Consider the following 18201-nt stretch of genomic DNA (forward strand, 5'->3'; position numbering starts at 1 on the left):
TGAAGCCGGAAGGGCCACGAACTGTCAATCAAAGATCTAACTGCAAAACCAAACAAGCTTCATTTCCTCCTCATATCAAACACAATGTTTTGCGGCGGTTTTGTTACAAGAAATGTTATTTTTGGACCAGTTTCTTATCTCAAAACACCAAGGAAAGTTGGCATTTGCCGTCCTGTAAAGCTCCTGACCTTGAACGCCTCAAAGATCCTCTTGAAGAAGATGAAGTTGGGGTCGTAGATGGCGGGCTCCTCCGTCACGTACTCGATCTCCACCTCGGCCTCTTTCTCACGGCTCTCCTCTTTCTTCCTCTCCTCCTCCTGCTCCTTCTCTTGCTCCCGCTTCTTCTTCTTGTTCTTCTTCTTCCTGTTCCTGCGCTTGCGGTTTTTCTGCAAGCAAGCGAGCGAGAAGGAATCGATTAAAAGTGTTCAGAAGAAATACAGTAGTCAACATTTGAAGTGGGTCAAAAAAAGTTCATCAAAATGGTCGTCCTAAGACAAGAACGAGTGTTGTTCAAAATGCACGTATAACTTTGATGAAAGGATTTGATCCGCTTCAAATGTTGACTCCTGTAGTTAGATCAATGACGCTTGAAAATGCTGACAAAGCAAGTGAGGAGACCTACATCTTTTTTAGAAAGACCGCTTTCATCGTCGTCATCTGAATTTCCACGGGCGGAGGAACTGTTCAAGTCTATCTCATCGTCATCATCTTCCTCCTCTAAAGACAAGAAAGAGCCGGAGAAATCATTTAACAAGCATTCCTGTATTGTTTAAATGTAAACCAGCATTAACTTAATCACAAATGATTTCATTACTTCACAAGCCCCCGCTTTCAAATTCAAGTCTCAGAGTAAATTCAGTGTTTCTCCCACTGGTAATTAGACTTGATGTGCTCAAGTGCTCTCATCTCTTAAATGCGATCATTAGTGACATTAAAGCAGCGTTTGGGTGTAGTGACGAGTTCCTCATAGTGACCTATAGGGGCGACGCTGAGCTGCTCCTGCCTCATCTCCTTCAGCTGCAGGATCTTCTCCAGGGCCTGAGGGATCTTCGGCCCGATGCCAACATCTTCACCCTGCCACCCCTGAACACACACAAGTCGAGATCAGTAAAGAGATTCATTACTCAGGCAGACTATGCGCATCGGTCAAGGGTCTCGCACCTCTCTGGCGTCCTCTCCTGGAGGGGGCGGGACTTTCTGCCGTAGATTGGCGGCCTGGAGCAACATCGGGACACCTGGAGGAGCCGGGCCACCTTGAGTCCCGACTACAGGAGCAAATCAATGTTTAGAGTAAAAATCACATCAGATTTACAGGCGTTTCAATCTCGTCTTTTTGTCTGAAATTAATAGATCACCCCAAAAATGTTAATTCTATCATTACTTAATCACCCTCAAGTTTTCTGTTGAACATGAAGGAGGACATTTTGAAAAATGTTGGCAACCAAAGCTGCTGAATGGAAGTCAATGGGGACCAGAAACTGTTGCTACCCACATTCTTCAAAATATCTTTTGTGTTCAGCGCAAGAACGAACTTCATGCAGGTTTGGGGCAACTTGAGGGTGAGTAAATGACACTTTTTATTTTCAGGTGAACTGTCCCTTTAGACACCACATCATAGAGGAATAGGGTGAAAAACGTAATTAATAGACAGCATACTTCCCCAGTTGATTGATTAAAAATGGCAAAAAAGTTAATATGCTACATTCTTGTTTCATTTTGTTGACAGAGTCAAAGGTGAAAATCAGAGGGGATTTCAGATTTCACTTTTTATCACTCAAACCAGAAAATATTGTTAACAGACAGAAACAACAAAAACATTTTCACCATGTTTTTAGGAATAAAATGTCATAAATCAAATTATATATGGACAAACCCCTCAGTAAAAGCCTTCCAAATATAGATATGAATAAAACTGTGAAGCGTGGTGTGTGTGTAAAGCTGCTGAAGTGGAGATTTCTGACTGATTGTGACTGAAATATACAAATGCAAATAGATAAAGTGCAATAAACTAAACACCTAAGTGTATTTGAGGTTTTCTTTCCACTAGTCTGAAAGACAATGGACGCAAAATAGGCCAGAAATTAAATGAATCTACCAACATTTGGATAAGAAATATTTTTGCCTATTATGTATATTACAAACAGATGTTAAAGAGCATCATGGTGAATGTGTGTCAGCTGACCTCTGAGAGGGGGGATGGGGGGCAGGAGGGTGGGTCGGGGTCCCAGTTCAGGTCCTCTGGGGCCCGGTGGCGCCCCCTGCTGGACTTTAGCAAGCTCCTGCTGTCTCTCGTGTTCCAGAAGCACAGCAGCCTGAGAGACACACACTCACTATAAGACCTTTAAAATGGTTTCAGCCATTCATACTCAGTGTTTCCGCTACATTCATTCCACCGTGGCGGGCCGCCACACCTAAAACCATCCCGCCAAGGCTGCAGCTTCTCAGTGAGGTCCGATATTTGTTATTTGTTAAGCCCCACTAAAGGCATAAACAATATTGTAAAGCACAAAGTTTTCGCACTATATTCCAAGACTTCTAAAGTCTTTCAATAGCATAATGTGCGGTAAAAATTTATATATTTAAGTCGTTAAGTTAAAGTTAATGGAAACTCATCTCTCCTCAGTCATTCTCCATTCAGCATTCAAACAGCGCGTCGCGTTCGGTTACGACAGTAACACGACGACACTCTCTTCAAGATCAATGTTCCCATTATTATACTTTTTTTTTTTTTGTAGATAAAGATCTATAGTTTCCAAAAAATGACTATCTTGCTGGAGTTTATTGCGCTTTCTAAATCATATTCCCTTCTCCCGGGTGTCTGTTAGATTACAGCACTAGAGTAGAGAGCGCTATGATTTGGTCTTCATGCGCACTGTAACTGAAATTTAAAACTGTTAAAAAAAAGGCTCAATAAACTGTTGCATAGATATAATACACTAAGCATAGATAGATATAATCTCTTCTCTTTGTGCTTTGAACTTTTCAATGCGAAGCGCTGCGCGCAGTGACTTCGCGTTGCTTCAAGTGCATCATTCAGCGCACAGGATCCGCAATCGCTTTGCTGCACTTATTGGAGCCTTTCATTTAATAATACTTAGGGGAGGTTTAAACACCTGGGGCGTGGCCAATGGGAATATCACTGATGGGCCACGCCCCCTCCCCCTGGGGAAATGGGCCTGCCACCACAGTTGGAAAAAATCCTAGAGGAAACACTGATACTAACTCACACTGAGTGAAAAGAATACACATGTAAAAGGAACACGCCACTGTTTTTGAAATAGGGGTTATTCACCGTCTCCCCTACATTTAGATTGGCGGGCAAACACATTTTTGTCTCAGTGCATGCATTGTCTTAGTCTAGCAGCGCCGCCGCTAGCTTAGCTTAGCATAATGAATGGAATCCTATGTTGCCGGATAGCATCTCAAGAGTAAAAGTGATCCAAAAAAACAAACAAACCCCTAATTTCTTCTTGTGGCCTGCGTATTCACGACGAGTACAAATAGCAATGCAGATTAAGACTAGGCGATTTCCTAGGCAGAGATTGACTTGGGACTATATTGGGGTGAAGCACAGGCGAAGCACTGCTACTTGGGCGCAGAGATATCGAAGTTATTCGGTGCTGGTCCCATGTTGATGGAAGTTGATGGATTTCATGTGTTGCGTGATTATCTCTGTGCCCAAGTAGCAGTGCTTCACCCCAATATAGTCCCAAAAATATGGATCAAAATATGTACATTACCGTTTAAAAGTTTAAGGTCGGTACGATTTGTAATGTTTTTGAATGAGTCTCTTCTGTTCAACAAGACTGCATTTATTTGATAAATACAGTAAAATATTATTACAACTTAAAGTTCTTTTCTATTTGAATAATAAACTATTTTATTCCTGTGATCAAAGCTGAATTTACAGTCTTCAGTGTCACATGATCCTTCAGAAATCACTCTAATATGATGATTTGCTGCTCAGGAAACATTTCTGATAATTATCAATGTTGAAAACAGTCGTGCTGCTTCATATTTGTGTGGAAAACGTGATACTTTTTTCATGATTATTTGATAAATAGCAAATTCAAAAGAACAGCGTATATTTAAAATAGAAATCTTGCAAGTTTATCTTTTGATTAATGCATCCTTGCTAAAGATGTCTTTCTTTAAAAAAATAACATATATATAAATATGACACCAAACATTTTTGAATGGTAGAGCATATCAAATTATTCACATTCATATAGCCGTTAATGTTTGCGTTATATGACAAAGTCTTGACGACAGCATCACAGGCAATAAGCGAACATTCACCCGTTTCTGCTGCTCTAGAAGTTCCTGTTCCTTCATCTGCTCGTCCATCCCCCGAGAATCACCCTAAACACACACATACGGTTATAAACCGCAGTCATGTGACCCCTTATTTCATTGTATTCTTAAAGGGACAGTTCACACAAAAATGAAAGTTCTGTCATTAATTACTCGCCCTCATGTCGTTCCAAACCCGCAAGTCCTTCGTTCGTCTTCAGAACACAAATGAAGATATTTTTACTAGGGATGAGCGAGTACAGCATTATCTGTATCTGTATAGACGGGATACAGGAAATACACGGATAAAGTGATCCGGGATTTGACCCGGGTTCGTTTGATTTTGCTTCATTCACACTGCCAGTGATTTGCCGGAATCAGAGAGCGCGCTCACACACAACCCGTGTGTGTTCCGGAAAGACGCGTGACGTTGGATGTGACGGGTCTCTACTTCAGTCCAGTTTGCAGACATTTTTTCGTTCTTTCTTGTATCGATGACGAACACAAACTTTCTTCTAGAGTAACTGAGTCGCACGATAACTATGTCATTGCAAAGACTCGTGAATCCTCACTACGACACACCCCTTATATGGCATTGGTTCTGGCTTTTGTTCACACAGCGCGCGTTCCGGGTCTGAACACGGCAATGTTAGTAGGTCCCCAACCCGGCATCGATCCCGGGTCGAGTTTGCGTTCACACAGAAGGCACTCTGGCAATTTGCCGGGTTCAAAGCGCTGTGTGAAAGGGGCTTACCTGTACTCGGACTGGGCGGGGCCTAACCTGGAAGTGGGTGGGATTTAACCCTGAAGTGGGTCAGGTTGTCTTGAAATGGGCGGGGCTTTAACCAGTATGTTATTTTAAGCATGCAATTGATATGGGTTGATCAGAAATTGTTATATTTATTGCTGATTAGAAAACTATATTTACATGACAGCATCGAGCTTCAGATCAATGGTTTTGATCACTATAACAAACGAACTATATACAGAACAAGTTTTGCAACAATGAATACAACACATGCGGTTGCAATTATGAAGTAAAATGTAACGAACAAGAGTTTTCATACTCAACATTATTTTTTGTTTTTTTAACTTAAATTTTTTAACAGTTAAAAAACTGGTTGGAGCCAGCAGACGGTTAAAAAAAAAAAAAAGTTAATTTGTAATATAGTTTTATACCACTACTTCCTTTATTTTTTTTAATGAAACACAGCAAGAAAGGAACTGGGAACTGGGAGAAGAATATAGTTAACCTTATACACTCACCGGCCACTTTATTAGGTACCCCATGCTAGTAACGGGTTGGACCCCCTTTTGCCTTCAGAACTGCCTCAATTCTTCGTGGCATAGATTCAACAAGGTGCTGGAAGCATTCCTCAGGGAGTTTGGTCCATATTGACATCACACAGTTGCCGCAGATTTGTCGGCTGCACATCCATGATGCCAATCTCCCGTTCCACCACATCCCAAAGATGCTCTATTGGGTTGAGATCTGGTGACTGTGGGGGCCATTTTAGTACAGTGAACTCATTGTCATGTTCAAGAAACCAATTTGAAATGATTAGAGCTTTGTGACATGGTGGAAGTAGCCATCAGAGGATGGGTACATGGTGGCCATAAAGGGATGGACATGGTCAGAAACAATGCTCAGGTAGGCCGTGGCATTTAACCTGTTAACCGTCACCAGTGCGTGGGCGCTCTGAAGCGTTTTTTTTTTAAATAGTTCAAAGTTACTATCATATTTAATGTGATTAACTTGACAAACTATACATCATTAAAACGATATAAGACTCAAGTTTCAGTATTTGACCACTATTGTATTCTGTGAAACTTATAGTGACAGTTATGTCTTAATTTGTGTCAGGAGTTATGAAATAAAAAAATGAGTCGTTACCTTTAATATGAATTATGAGCGTCAGCTGCTCTCATTCAGAAAAAAACTCCCGTGCGATCGTCATGACAGCACTTGACAAAACAACGTCCCTCAGGGCTTTTAGCTCAAACATGTGCAGATTTGGAGAAATATTGATAGATTCTCATAGGTTTACATCAGACTTCTATAGACAGGAATAATATTTATTGAATTTATACCCAAATGCGTCGATGTAATCATTTTGAGCGCTGTATACTCTGATTTACTGTGTTATCCATTCATACTGAAGTCTGGGGCGCTGTTGCACAGTAAAGTCCATATATGGATCACATGAAGAAGAGCCATAATCATGTGACATTCAGGAAGTCGTGATTCATAAACAAAGCTATCCGAGATCGCTGTAAAGTGCAGATAAAGATGTTTTGAAGACAATAAACATGATTGCAATGATATTTGATTTACCTGTGTTCTTCGAGTCATGTCAGGTATTTTCATAATAATAGATTATATGTATAATGTAATGCTAATCGAGATAGACTTTCAAATTGTGCAGAATACAATAAAATAATATATTTTCTATCTGATTTTTTTATCTGAAGCCAAATCAGATTACAGAAAGTTATTTAAAACACTCGACTTGCGCTATAAAGTAAGTTGGAGCACAAACATAGTTTTATTCTCATAAATTGTCGTGTATTGAGGGTGTGCTAAGCTAACATGCTAGCTAGTACTGAGCACCTGCTACCTAACTTCGATGTAATTTTTATGATTTTTTTTCTAAATAAGAATGCTTACTGAAATGTTTCGTTTTTCAAAAAGGGCATTTGATACAGTTTCACTGTGAAGTGAGAACTTTTATAAAATAAATGAGGGATTGAAACAGTGTGAATTGCTAGTCGTTAGTGATTATAATGCAGACAAAAGAAAAGCATATTTAGAGCAATAAACAGGCTGGAGAGGTGTGAATATGTGCAGGGGAGCCTGAGACTGAATGGGACTCGTTTTTGCATCACAAAACAATAGAGGCAATAGACTGAATAGATGCTTATAAGATGACAATAAACACCAGTCTAATCAAAATAAAGTCATATGACATGATCTTGAAAAACATTGAACTAAATACAGAGTTTTAGACTTATCATCTTCAGATTTTAAATATAACATGGTTAGACATGTGGCTTTAGCTGCAGTGCATTTCTAGATTGCTACAATGCCAACTTCAATTTTATTTTCATGAAGATGTTTCATAAAAATAAATGTATAATAACTTTACAAAACTTTGAAGCTATTTATAACTATTTTTTTTCATTATGACAATAATTAATTCTACATTTACAATAAACTTCCAGGTGTCAGCTTTCAAATGAGATCTTACTTGTGCTTTTAGTACAAAGGGTTCATGAACTGTATCTGTTTCAGTTTGGGAATGCCATATCTGGGGATTTTTCAAAAATGGGCTTGAAGCTTAACAGGTTAAACGATGCCCAATTGGCACTAAGGGGCCTAAAGTGTGCCAGGAAAACATCCCCCACACCATTACACCACCACCACCAGCCTGCACAGTGGTAACAAGGCATGATGGTTCCATGTTCTCATTCTGTTTACGCCAAATTCTGACTCTAACATCTGAATGTCTCAACAGAAATCGAGACTCATCAGACCAGGCAACATTTTTCCAGTCTTCAACTGTTCAATTTTGGTGAGCTCTTGCAAATTGTAGCCTCTTTTTCCTATTTGTAGTTGTGATGAGTGGTACCCGGTGGAGTCTTCTGCTGTTGTAACCCATCCGCCTCAAGGTTGTGCGTGTTGTGGCTTCACAAATGCTTTGCTGCATACCTCGGTTGTAACGAGTGGTTATTTCAGTCACTGTTGCCCTTCTATCAGCTCGAACCAGTCTGGCCATTCTCCTCTGACCTCTGGCATCAACAAGGCATTTCCGCCCACAGAACTGCCGCTCACTGGATGTTTTTTCTTTTTCGGACCATTCTCTGTAAACCCTAGAGATGGTTGTGCGTGAAAATCCCAGTAGATTAGCAGTTTCTGAAATACTCAAACCAGCCCTTCTGGCACCAACAATCATGCCACGTTCAAAGTCACTCAAATCACCTTTCTTCCCCATACTGATGCTCGGTTTGAACTGCAGGAGATTTTCTTGACCATGTCTACATGCCTAAATGCACTGAGTTGCCGCCATGTGATTGGCTGCTTAGAAATTAAGTGTTAACGAGCAGTTGGACAGGTGTACCTAATAAAGTGGCCGGTGAGTGTAGTTACTTACACTGTGTGTCTGATATGAATGAAATCTCTCGGCAAATATATTTGAATGGGTTGTAATTGCTGCTTCTATAGACACCATTGTGTATTTTACAAACTATAAATGTATTGTTTTGCTATAAATTATATACATTTAAATGTCTGAAACCTAAAATAAACATTATGTGGTTAAAAACACTGAATAGTTGTGATATATGACAAGCGCTGAGCGCGTCCGTCTCTGGCTCAGCGCAGCCACAGCGCGAAAGCACAGTTTGAATCTGGCAGTTCTGTCACGTCACTGTACATTCGCTCCTCAGTGCTCAGCTGCTGCAGAGCTGCCGACATCGAAATTGCTGATGAGATGTAGAGGAAAATATCTCCGCGTTGTGCTACGCCCCTTAGCTGTTCTAAATCCACTGTAAAACACGGCTTTGCCGGCTTATTGCTTAAGTGAAAAATTAAAATGTTAGCCCCGCCCCTCCTCCCGATATCATCGTCCATCGCGATGTTTCACTGTACACATCGTCTGATGCCAAATTGGTAGACATCGCACAACCCTATATACTACTCGTACACGGCAAAAGTTCTTTATCCGTACCGGATACTCGTTTCAGCCGAGTATCCGGCTCAACTCTAATTTTTACCCTTCCATAGACACAATACAACGACCACTTTCAAGGCACAGAAAGACATCATTAAAATAGTCCATGTGACTCCAGTGGTTCAACCGTAATGTTATGAAGCGACGAGAATACTTTTTGTGCGCAAAAATCCCCAAAAACGGCGCCTTTATTCAACAATTTCTTCTCTTCTGTCTCAGATCTCCTACGCTATTTGCATAGTAAACACAGTACAGCACTTCCTGTTTCTACGTCAGAACGCCGCCTCACTATTGGCTGACGCTGGTCACGTGACCACCACGACATGCGTGACATATGTGAGCCGGAGTTCGTAGAACCTGGAAGTAGAGTTCTCAACGGGTCGGGTCGGCCCGACAAACCCGACGGGACCCGTGGGTTCGGGTCGAAATATAAGCAAATGACTCGGGTCGGACCTCGGGCTTAATCTTTTCCGCTCAGTGAAAACAAACAAACAAACAAACAAAAAAACATTTAATAATCATCGCTGCTGTTCACCGTAAAGAAAGTCTTGCTGGTGCTGCGTGCAACGTGCATCGCGCGGGCAGACCTCACGCCGCGTGCGTGCGCGCGCCTTTAGCCTGGAGAAGAAGATGGAGTTGGTGAAAAGTAAACTTGACGCAGGTGAATTCACCGTCGCTACTACAAGAGTGGGAAAATCAGATGTCTGGAAAGTGTGTGGAGTGGTGCTGGATTCTGATGGAAATTCTATGTGGTGTGAAAAGTAGCCCGATCGCTGGCTGGGTAGGCTACCTACATGTTTGAGCTCTTTTTATTTATTATTGTGTGAAGATTTTTATGTATATAGCCTATTTATATATTTAAAATGTATTGTTTCAGTTGTTTGTATTGTTTGCATTGTTAAAAGGCGTGAACATTAAAGGTTGATTTGAACTCCTGTCTGCTGGTCATGATAATACGTGTATGTAATACGCGTCGGGCCGCGGGCCGGGTTCGGGCAGATAATTCATGTTGATGTGTCGGGTTACATCGGGTTCGGGCTTTAAAAGCCACGGGCCGGGTCGGGTCGTAATTTTCAGGCCCGTTGAGAACTCTACCTGGAAGCGCTGCACTGTTCGCTACGTCACCAGCGGAGGAGAATGACGTGGAAGAAAAGAGTAAAGGTGTAATTATTTTGTTTTTTGGAACAAAAAGTATTCTGTGAAGTATTTCACAACATTAAGGTTGAACTATGAGTCACATGGACTATTTTAACGATGTCTTTACTTTCTTTCTGGGCCTTGAAAGTTGCAATGACGTCGCTGACTATGTGGGGTTAGAAAGCTCTCAGATTTCATCAAAAATATCTTCATTTGTGTTCTGAAGATGAACGAAGGTCTTACAGGTTTGGAACGGCATGAGGGCGAGTAACTAATGACAGAATTTTCATTTTTGGGTGAACTAACCCTTTAATAGTGTTTGATCATGTATGTTGTTCAGCATTTAAAGGATTAGTTCACTTTAAAAAAAAACTTTTGCTGATAATTTACTCACCCCCATGTCATCCAAGATGTCCATGTCTTTCTTTCTTCAGTCGAAAAGAAATTAAGGTTTTTGATGAAAACATTCCAGGATTTTTCTCCATATAATGCACTTTGCTGGGCACCAAACGGTTCAAGGTCCAAAAGACAGTTTCAGTGCAAACTGCAAACTGTTCAAAGAGCTTTAAACGACACCAGACGATGAATAAGGGTCTTATCAAGCGAAACGATCGCTCATTTAAAAAAGAAATAACAAAGTTTAAGTTTTATAAGCTCAAATGCTCGCCTTGCTCTGTTCTGTGTGACTCTCCTGTTCGAACTCGTTCATCAAAATGAACAAATCTTTTTCCGAGTCAATTCGTTCATTTCGTTCGTTAAATGAACCAAATGACTCGAAAAAAGATTTGTTCATTTTGATGAACGAGTTCGAACAGGAGAGTCACGAACGTGCATCACAGAACAGGGCAAGGCGAGCATTTGACATTATTAAACTTAGTTATTTATTTTTGAAATGACCGATCGTTTCGCTTGATAAGACCCTTATTCATCGTCTGGTGTCGTTTAAAGCTCTTTGAACAGTTTGCACTGAAACTGTCTTTTGGACCTTGAACCGTTTGGTGCCCAGTAAAGTGCATTATATGGAGAAAAATCCTGGAATGTTTTCATCAAAAACATTAATTTCTTTTCGACTGAAGAAAGAAAGACATGGACATCTTGGATGACATGGGGGTGAGTAAATTATCAGCAAAAGTGATTTTTTAAAAGTGAACTAATCCTTTAATTAATATCTAAATAAAAATATGCGTTTCTCTTTTAAGTTAAACATAATACTACATCATCATGCATGTCTCCGCTTAAAGTACATCAAGCATCACTAAGAAAGTTTGGCAGTAGTTAGCGAGTAGCAACAGTAGTGGAACTTGACACAAAAGTCATTCATCATCTACCACAACTGCAGCTAGCAAAAGGTTTCACACAGAGTTCAGTGTCTCTCACCGGCACGGCTCTGTCGTCGTGGGGCATCATGCCGGGCGGCTCCATGCCCATGTGGATCGGTGGAGGGCCGCCCATCATATTCATGGCCTGCATCATGTTCATGCCCGGCGGGAGGGGCATTGAGGGCATCGGGGGCATGGGCGGCAGACCTGGCATCTGACACACACACACACACAGCACAACCTTTAACACTTATTCTCAAGCATGTCATTCCTAGTCCTAATTAGACCACAAAAACATGAATACACAGAATAAAGGACACATTGCAGTACCGTAGTCATGACCTTGTCATCTCCTCCTGACATGTTCGGCTTGTTTAAGATCATCCCAGACTGCAGACAAAATAAATGTTACATTCAGGCAAAGAAATATAAGTTAGGATAATATTTGCAGTTTAAAAAAAAAAAGAATAGTTTACCTGTGCAAACGATTTCAGCCTGTCTATGAGCTCCTCTCTGGGACCTGAAGAACAAAAACATAATTGAGTAATATCACTAGACTGAATTAAACATGGTTTTACATTAGTTTAAATGAACTGGTTTCGTTAGTAACTGCAGTGTTTGTGTATAAACTGCTGCATTTAAACACGACCACAGTTCTCGTTTACGCACAAACATTCACACTACGACTAAATTTAGTTATTTAATGACATTCACGGCTCAAAAGTGTTTTAACTACCAGAATAAACGCACATAAAGCTTTACATTAGACATATTTACGTGTACTACTGCACACGTTAGCGCGAAGTTTCGTGCACTAAAGGCCTGCAGGGCATCATAACAGGCTAACAGGCTAAGCTAACGAAGGAAACCCTGAGCTACACTTCGCCACAGGGCTCTTATCAAAACCTTTTAATCTCACCCATATTAGGAGCACCAAACTCGGCCAGTTTGGCCTGCAACTCGCCGTGGTTCCATGTGTTAAAATCCAAATTTGATTCAGCGCCCGGCGGCCCTTCGCTAGCCATGATGAAGCTCTACGGCACAAACGCGTTCAGGCGCGAGGGATCACGGGAACGCGACGCACTGCATTATGGGATTTGTTGTTATTTTTCGCGCAGCACCAGTTTTTAAATACTTGAATGTATTTAATTGAACGCTTATTTTATTTCAAATAACGAACATATTTGTATATAGTTTCCGTTATAGCATTGAAAAATGATTAAGAAGAATACAGCAGGTGAAATATTTGGCTTCGTCTTGGTAAGTGTTTGGATTATTCTAGGATGCGTTTACCACGCTCTGCCTCAAGGTGGTGGTCTTTCTAACATCTGAAAAAAAAGTAAGAAAAAAGACACTGAGGAATAAAACAATACGTTCCTGCTATTTACAGTTTTTCTCAGTCGCTTTGGTGCATTTCTCATCAGAAATTACATTCTCAAATTACTTGTTCAACCTCCACATCATCTAGTCACTTTTGCAGATCATAAAAGCAGTTTCTCAATCTTTTGAACAAGTTGCAATTGCCAACTTTCCTACATTATCAGTTGCTAATGCCATATTGCTCAAAATGTGTTAAATAGTTCTCTGTGCAATAGTCTTACTCCTCAAAACACCCAGTCATTAGTTCATGGTATAAGTAGCCTAATTAAATGCAAAATGGTTGATCTAGTTGTCATAAACTGTCAAGCATATTTTCTACACATTTCTATTAGACTTTTTGTAAATGTGCCATGAATTGATGAATTGTGCAGGTGAATCATGACTTTCACTAATGAAGAGAATGTAGATCAAACAATGAGAAACCAGTTCTCTGAAATAGCCAAAAGTTGCATCTCACGAACCTTCAATATATCACAATAATATTGTAATGTTTTTTTTTGTCAGACCACTAATACAAGTGTAACTGTGAATACTATCCAGTGTCTTTCAATCAATAACTCACGTACAGTAGTGTGTAAATTTGTACTTTTGAAATGGATATATGGCGCAGAAGTACATTTCAATACAGTAACTGTCACCTGTTGCTTCATCAAGTAATATACTAACACAGTGCAGTGTTTTATTCACAACATAGCATTTTGACTGTCTTTGTGAACAATGACACAAGGCCTTTTCATTCTGATGGCACTGATATGTTCATTGACATAAATAGCCTACTTTTGAGAGATGATCTAAAGATTTTGAGTATTAGGCTTTTGCATGTAATCCAATGTGTGGAGCTGTTTGTACGAATTGTTTTGAGATTACACATACTTCCTTGCAAATATTAAGGATGATTTGAGAAATGCACCAAAGCCACTGAGAAAAACTGTAATAGCTTTTCTATGCAAAATCATATCGAAATGCAAATGTAGGCCTATATTCAAACATGGTGTCAGGACTGTGGTCTTACAGTTTCTACTATGAAATGTATCTGTTTAAATTAGCTATTGTATGTATATCAACATTTCTTGTGGTTATTTTCTTCTATTTATCGAACTGTAGCGGTTTAGTTTTGTCGCGTCGCGGTGAACGCGTAAACGCGCTCTTTGATTGGTCGACGTAATGTCACGTCACGAGCCCTTCGCGTCGCGTTCCCACACATCTATTGCGCACGCGCGCCGGATCCGCTGGGCGTTTGTGCTGCAGTGCAAAATCAGTGGCAAGACGGTAAACTACATGAACTCCAGATGTTTGAAGGATTAAACAATAACCAACACGTCTGGATTATATACTAATTGCTCATACTCGGAAGTGGACTGCGAATCAAGACACGAGGTAAGTGAAAGAAATCATCGGTTTCTCGCCATCCACGCAAGTGAGACTTTGACACTTTGTTGCACTTTTATTGTTTTAGTCGCGTGTTGTTGTTATCAAATATGCTTCACGTGAAGGTTGTGTTATAAAATAATTGTTTGTCAGCCAATGGTCACATTTTTTTTAGACTTTAAAACGTCTAAAGATGAATAAACTTCATTTCCTTGTTTTGCAGTGTCTAAAGCTCTCCTGTTTATGGCCATTAGAAACTCGTAAGATATCGTTTGCATGCATACATTGACGTCATAAACTGGTAAACCAATGTTTAGTGGTTGTGAATGTGTGTAGTTGTGTGTGTGTGTGTGTGTCAAGTTCTGAGAGTTGATATTTTGTTTACATTCGTGTCACTTCTCTAAAAAAAAAAACATCTAAAAACATGATGATGAATGCATAGCCTGGCTATTAAAAGCTTGACACACACATGTTCAGCTGTTGTGGTCAGGGTGGGTTTCGGCGATCACACAGGAAGTGATGAAAGCCCCATTATTTCTTGTCTAAAATCCACTTTGATAGTGCCATGGTGCTTGTTTTTGTTATTTAATAATGCCATTGGAGAACTTGCACTTTAATAAGACTGGAGTATTCCCAATTATGATCATCCTCGTGTGAGAGACCCCATCCTAACATTTCATCTATATAGGTTCTTGTATATAGACACAATTTATACACTGAAAAATTAACGTTATAAATATTTCTAATATATTAGTTGAAAATGTTTTAGTTTCTATTAAGTTATATTTTTATTTAAATCTATAACTACTTTAGGCTTTATTTATTTGTTAATTTATATTGATTCTTTAGTTATTTAATTATTTTATAAATTTATAAATAATTAATTTTAATGTATTTTTATTATTATAGATTTATTGTTCATTTGTTTCTCTAAACAACATTTCCACAGACTCCCCTAGCACTCCCTCTTGGCTCCCAGTTTGGAAACCCCTGGACTAAGACACTGAACCCGCTAGTCGTCTTTTGAGACGACTCGAACCCTTAGTGCGCTCTTGTATTGTATGTTGCTTTGTATGAAAATCATGTCTTAAATAGGTTGTAACTTGAGAGGTGTTGTCAGTATTGTAGAGTTCTGCCACTATTGACATGATCGTATCAGACTCAGGAGAAGTTAAAGCTGGATTCAGCGCCGCTATTCACATTAGGAACAGTGCAGATGTTTTACTCTGATCATCCCAGTGTCAGTTGTGTGATTTAGTGTAGTAGTTTAGGGTGTTGTCTGTCTGTGAGAGTTTTTGAGTGACGGCTCACCCACGCCCAAACCGACATGACAAAATCATGCCTGCAGGTGACACTGTGATTGTAAAAGAGTACAGGGAGAACACAGTGTTTATGTTTAATTTCTAATTAATTAATTTCTGCACCACTTACGGCACCAAACATAATTGGAAAAATCTGTATTTTGACATTTTATTTATAAAAAAAAATTATATATCGATGAGCCACAACATTATGACCACTTGCCTAATATGCGGTTGGTCCTCCATGTGTCTCCAAAACACCCCCGTCCCGTCGAGGACTGGACTCTGTGGTCTCTGGCAGCGGGACAATAGCAGCAGATGTTGCAAGTCCTGTAGGTTGCGAGGTGAAATTGCCATGGATTGAACTTGTTTGCCCAGCAAATCCAACAGATGCTCAATTGACAGTTCGCAAAGACCCGCCCCCTTTAGTGTCCGACAAAATGCCGCTCTCTGACAAAGTCTCAACTTTCAAATTTGGTCCTTTTTTTAAAGAAATGTAAACAATAAGTACCGTTTTTGGCTCTTTAATGTGTCGTGACCAATCGCTAGAGCCTCAGTTAAAGCTGCTCGTAAACCGATCAACGTCTAGTTAATTTATAGCATCACATAAACATGAATGAACATCAGAAGGAATGTTGTTTCAACCGTGGAAAGACGTCAGTACAAGTTCAAGTCCACCGGCGTTAATCTACTAACTCTCTGTCAGACAAAATGGCGGATTCGGCAGATTGCGGATCATGATTGGTCAGATTGCCTGTCAATCAAACTCTCTGCGAAAGGTGAATTGGATTGAGATTTGGAGAATTTGGGCAACACCTTGAACTTGTTCATCATGTTCCTCAAACCATTCCTGAACAGTGTGTGTGCAGTGAGATTATCCTGCTGAAAGAGACACTTCCACCAGGGAACCCCATTGTCATGACGGGGTGTTGCTCTGCAGTGTTTAGGTTGGATGGCAAGTGTCAAATTTACATCCACGTCGGACTCAGGGTTTCCCAGGAGAGCATCACACTCCCTCCACCGGCTTTCCGTCATCCCATAGTGCATCCTGGTGACATCACTTCCAGGTAAACGGCGCACACGTACCGGCCATCCATGTGATGTAGAAGAAAACGGGTCCCGTCCAGACCTTCTTCCACTGCTTCAAGGTCCAGTTACGACACTCGCTTGCCCATTATAGGCGCTTTCGACGGTCATTCATTACAGGCTCTCTGATTATAAGCCCATATGCAGAAAGACTGCGATGCATTGTGTGTTGTGACTAGGGCTGCACACTATATCAAAATTATCAAAATATCGCAAATCGCGACAGCTTGCAATAACTGCGGTCAAAAGACAGAGAAAATCACTCTCTTGGCTGAAAAACTTCTGTTGCTTTAATAAGAATCAGTATTTAGTTCATACAGTGAAAACTAAGCAGTGTTTATTTTTGCATTTGATTATTCAGTTCCTGTTGTTTAATAATCCTAATTGTAGGCTTTCCTGAAACCCTAAACCCAGTGGTTTACACTGATGTTAAAATAACACTTCCTTCTTACAGTAAAACACTGATGTTCACGTTCAGAAGCTGGAGGGATGTTTTCTTGCCACAAAAAGATTGAGAAACACATATGTAGGTTATGTAATTTTAAATATATTTTAAAGATAATTTAAGTTTATTTGACACACTTTAAGGATTATCATATCGCATATCGAATATCGCATTATTTAATGACTTATCAAATATCGCATTTTTCTTCAATATCATGCAGCCCTAGTTGTGACTCATTCCTCCCATAACCATCATTAATATTTAGCTTGACTTGTGCCACAGTAAATCTTCTGTTGGCTCGGACTGGAGCTTTTGTTGCCGTCGTGCATCGATGAGCCTTGATGCCCAACACCCTGTCGACGGGTTGTGTTCCTCCTCACACACCGTTGGTAAATTCTCCCCATTGCAACACACACACCTTGTCGCTTCAGATACTCTGAGTCTGACGCAGTCGCCTTGACATAACAATCTGGCCCTTGTTAAAGTCACTCAGGTATATGTATTCCTGCTCATTTCTCCTGCATTCAACACTATATTTCACTAATCATCTAATCTACTGAGAACTTTGTTAGGAGATGATCAATATTTTTCACTTCACCTGTACTGTGAGTGGTCATACATTTCGGGCTCATCAGTGTGTGTATTAAATTACACACACACTGTAAAACCTGATGAGTTAGTTCAAACCGATTGCCTTAAATCATTTAAGTTTATTAACTCAAACAATTTAAGCTTAAAAAAATATTTGATTTGTGTTCAAGTAACTCAATAACTTATTGTTAAGATAACTTGGGTAAATAAAGTTAATAGTACTAATTCCATTCAGTTAATATAACTTAAATCTATGAAGTACACTGTAAACCCAAATAAGTTGGCAGAATTCAAAATACTTTTATTAGTATAAACTTAGTTAGCTTTAAAAAGCTAATCTGCTAACACAGTAAATGCTAACATATTAGCAATAGTATGTTATACAGAAACACTTGCTGTATGAGCACAGCAATATAAATGGATTATTTGCTCTCAAATCAAGCTGCATGCACCACTTGTCACCATGATGGTAACTATCCTAAAGCCAACATTAACAGATATTCTTCTAAATTAGCATAACAAAACATGAATCACTACTAAATCTCACACAT

At 39.9% G+C, this 18201-nt stretch overlaps 1 protein-coding gene across 1 annotated transcript in view; it reads right to left on the reverse strand.

Annotated features, from left to right (window-relative positions):
- Positions 1 to 12556, reverse strand: part of sf3b2 (splicing factor 3b, subunit 2) — a 37706-nt gene extending 25150 nt beyond the window's left edge. Inside the window, exons 1-10 of the mRNA XM_056263234.1 lie at positions 12399 to 12556; positions 11956 to 11999; positions 11810 to 11869; positions 11538 to 11693; positions 4300 to 4362; positions 2183 to 2312; positions 1162 to 1265; positions 975 to 1083; positions 623 to 717; positions 189 to 386 (exon numbers count right to left, since the gene is read on the reverse strand). Of these exons, the coding sequence (XP_056119209.1) occupies positions 189 to 386; positions 623 to 717; positions 975 to 1083; positions 1162 to 1265; positions 2183 to 2312; positions 4300 to 4362; positions 11538 to 11693; positions 11810 to 11869; positions 11956 to 11999; positions 12399 to 12504 (1065 nt within the window). The 5' untranslated portion in view covers positions 12505 to 12556. The remainder of the gene's footprint in view (positions 1 to 188; positions 387 to 622; positions 718 to 974; positions 1084 to 1161; positions 1266 to 2182; positions 2313 to 4299; positions 4363 to 11537; positions 11694 to 11809; positions 11870 to 11955; positions 12000 to 12398) is intronic.
- Between the last annotated feature and the right edge of the window lie 5645 nt (positions 12557 to 18201).

This window comes from Rhinichthys klamathensis, unplaced genomic scaffold (genome assembly GCF_029890125.1).
Source record: "Rhinichthys klamathensis goyatoka isolate OS25496 unplaced genomic scaffold, OSU_Roscu_1.1 h1tg000202l_1, whole genome shotgun sequence".
NCBI classification, from domain to species: domain Eukaryota; kingdom Metazoa; phylum Chordata; class Actinopteri; order Cypriniformes; family Leuciscidae; genus Rhinichthys; species Rhinichthys klamathensis.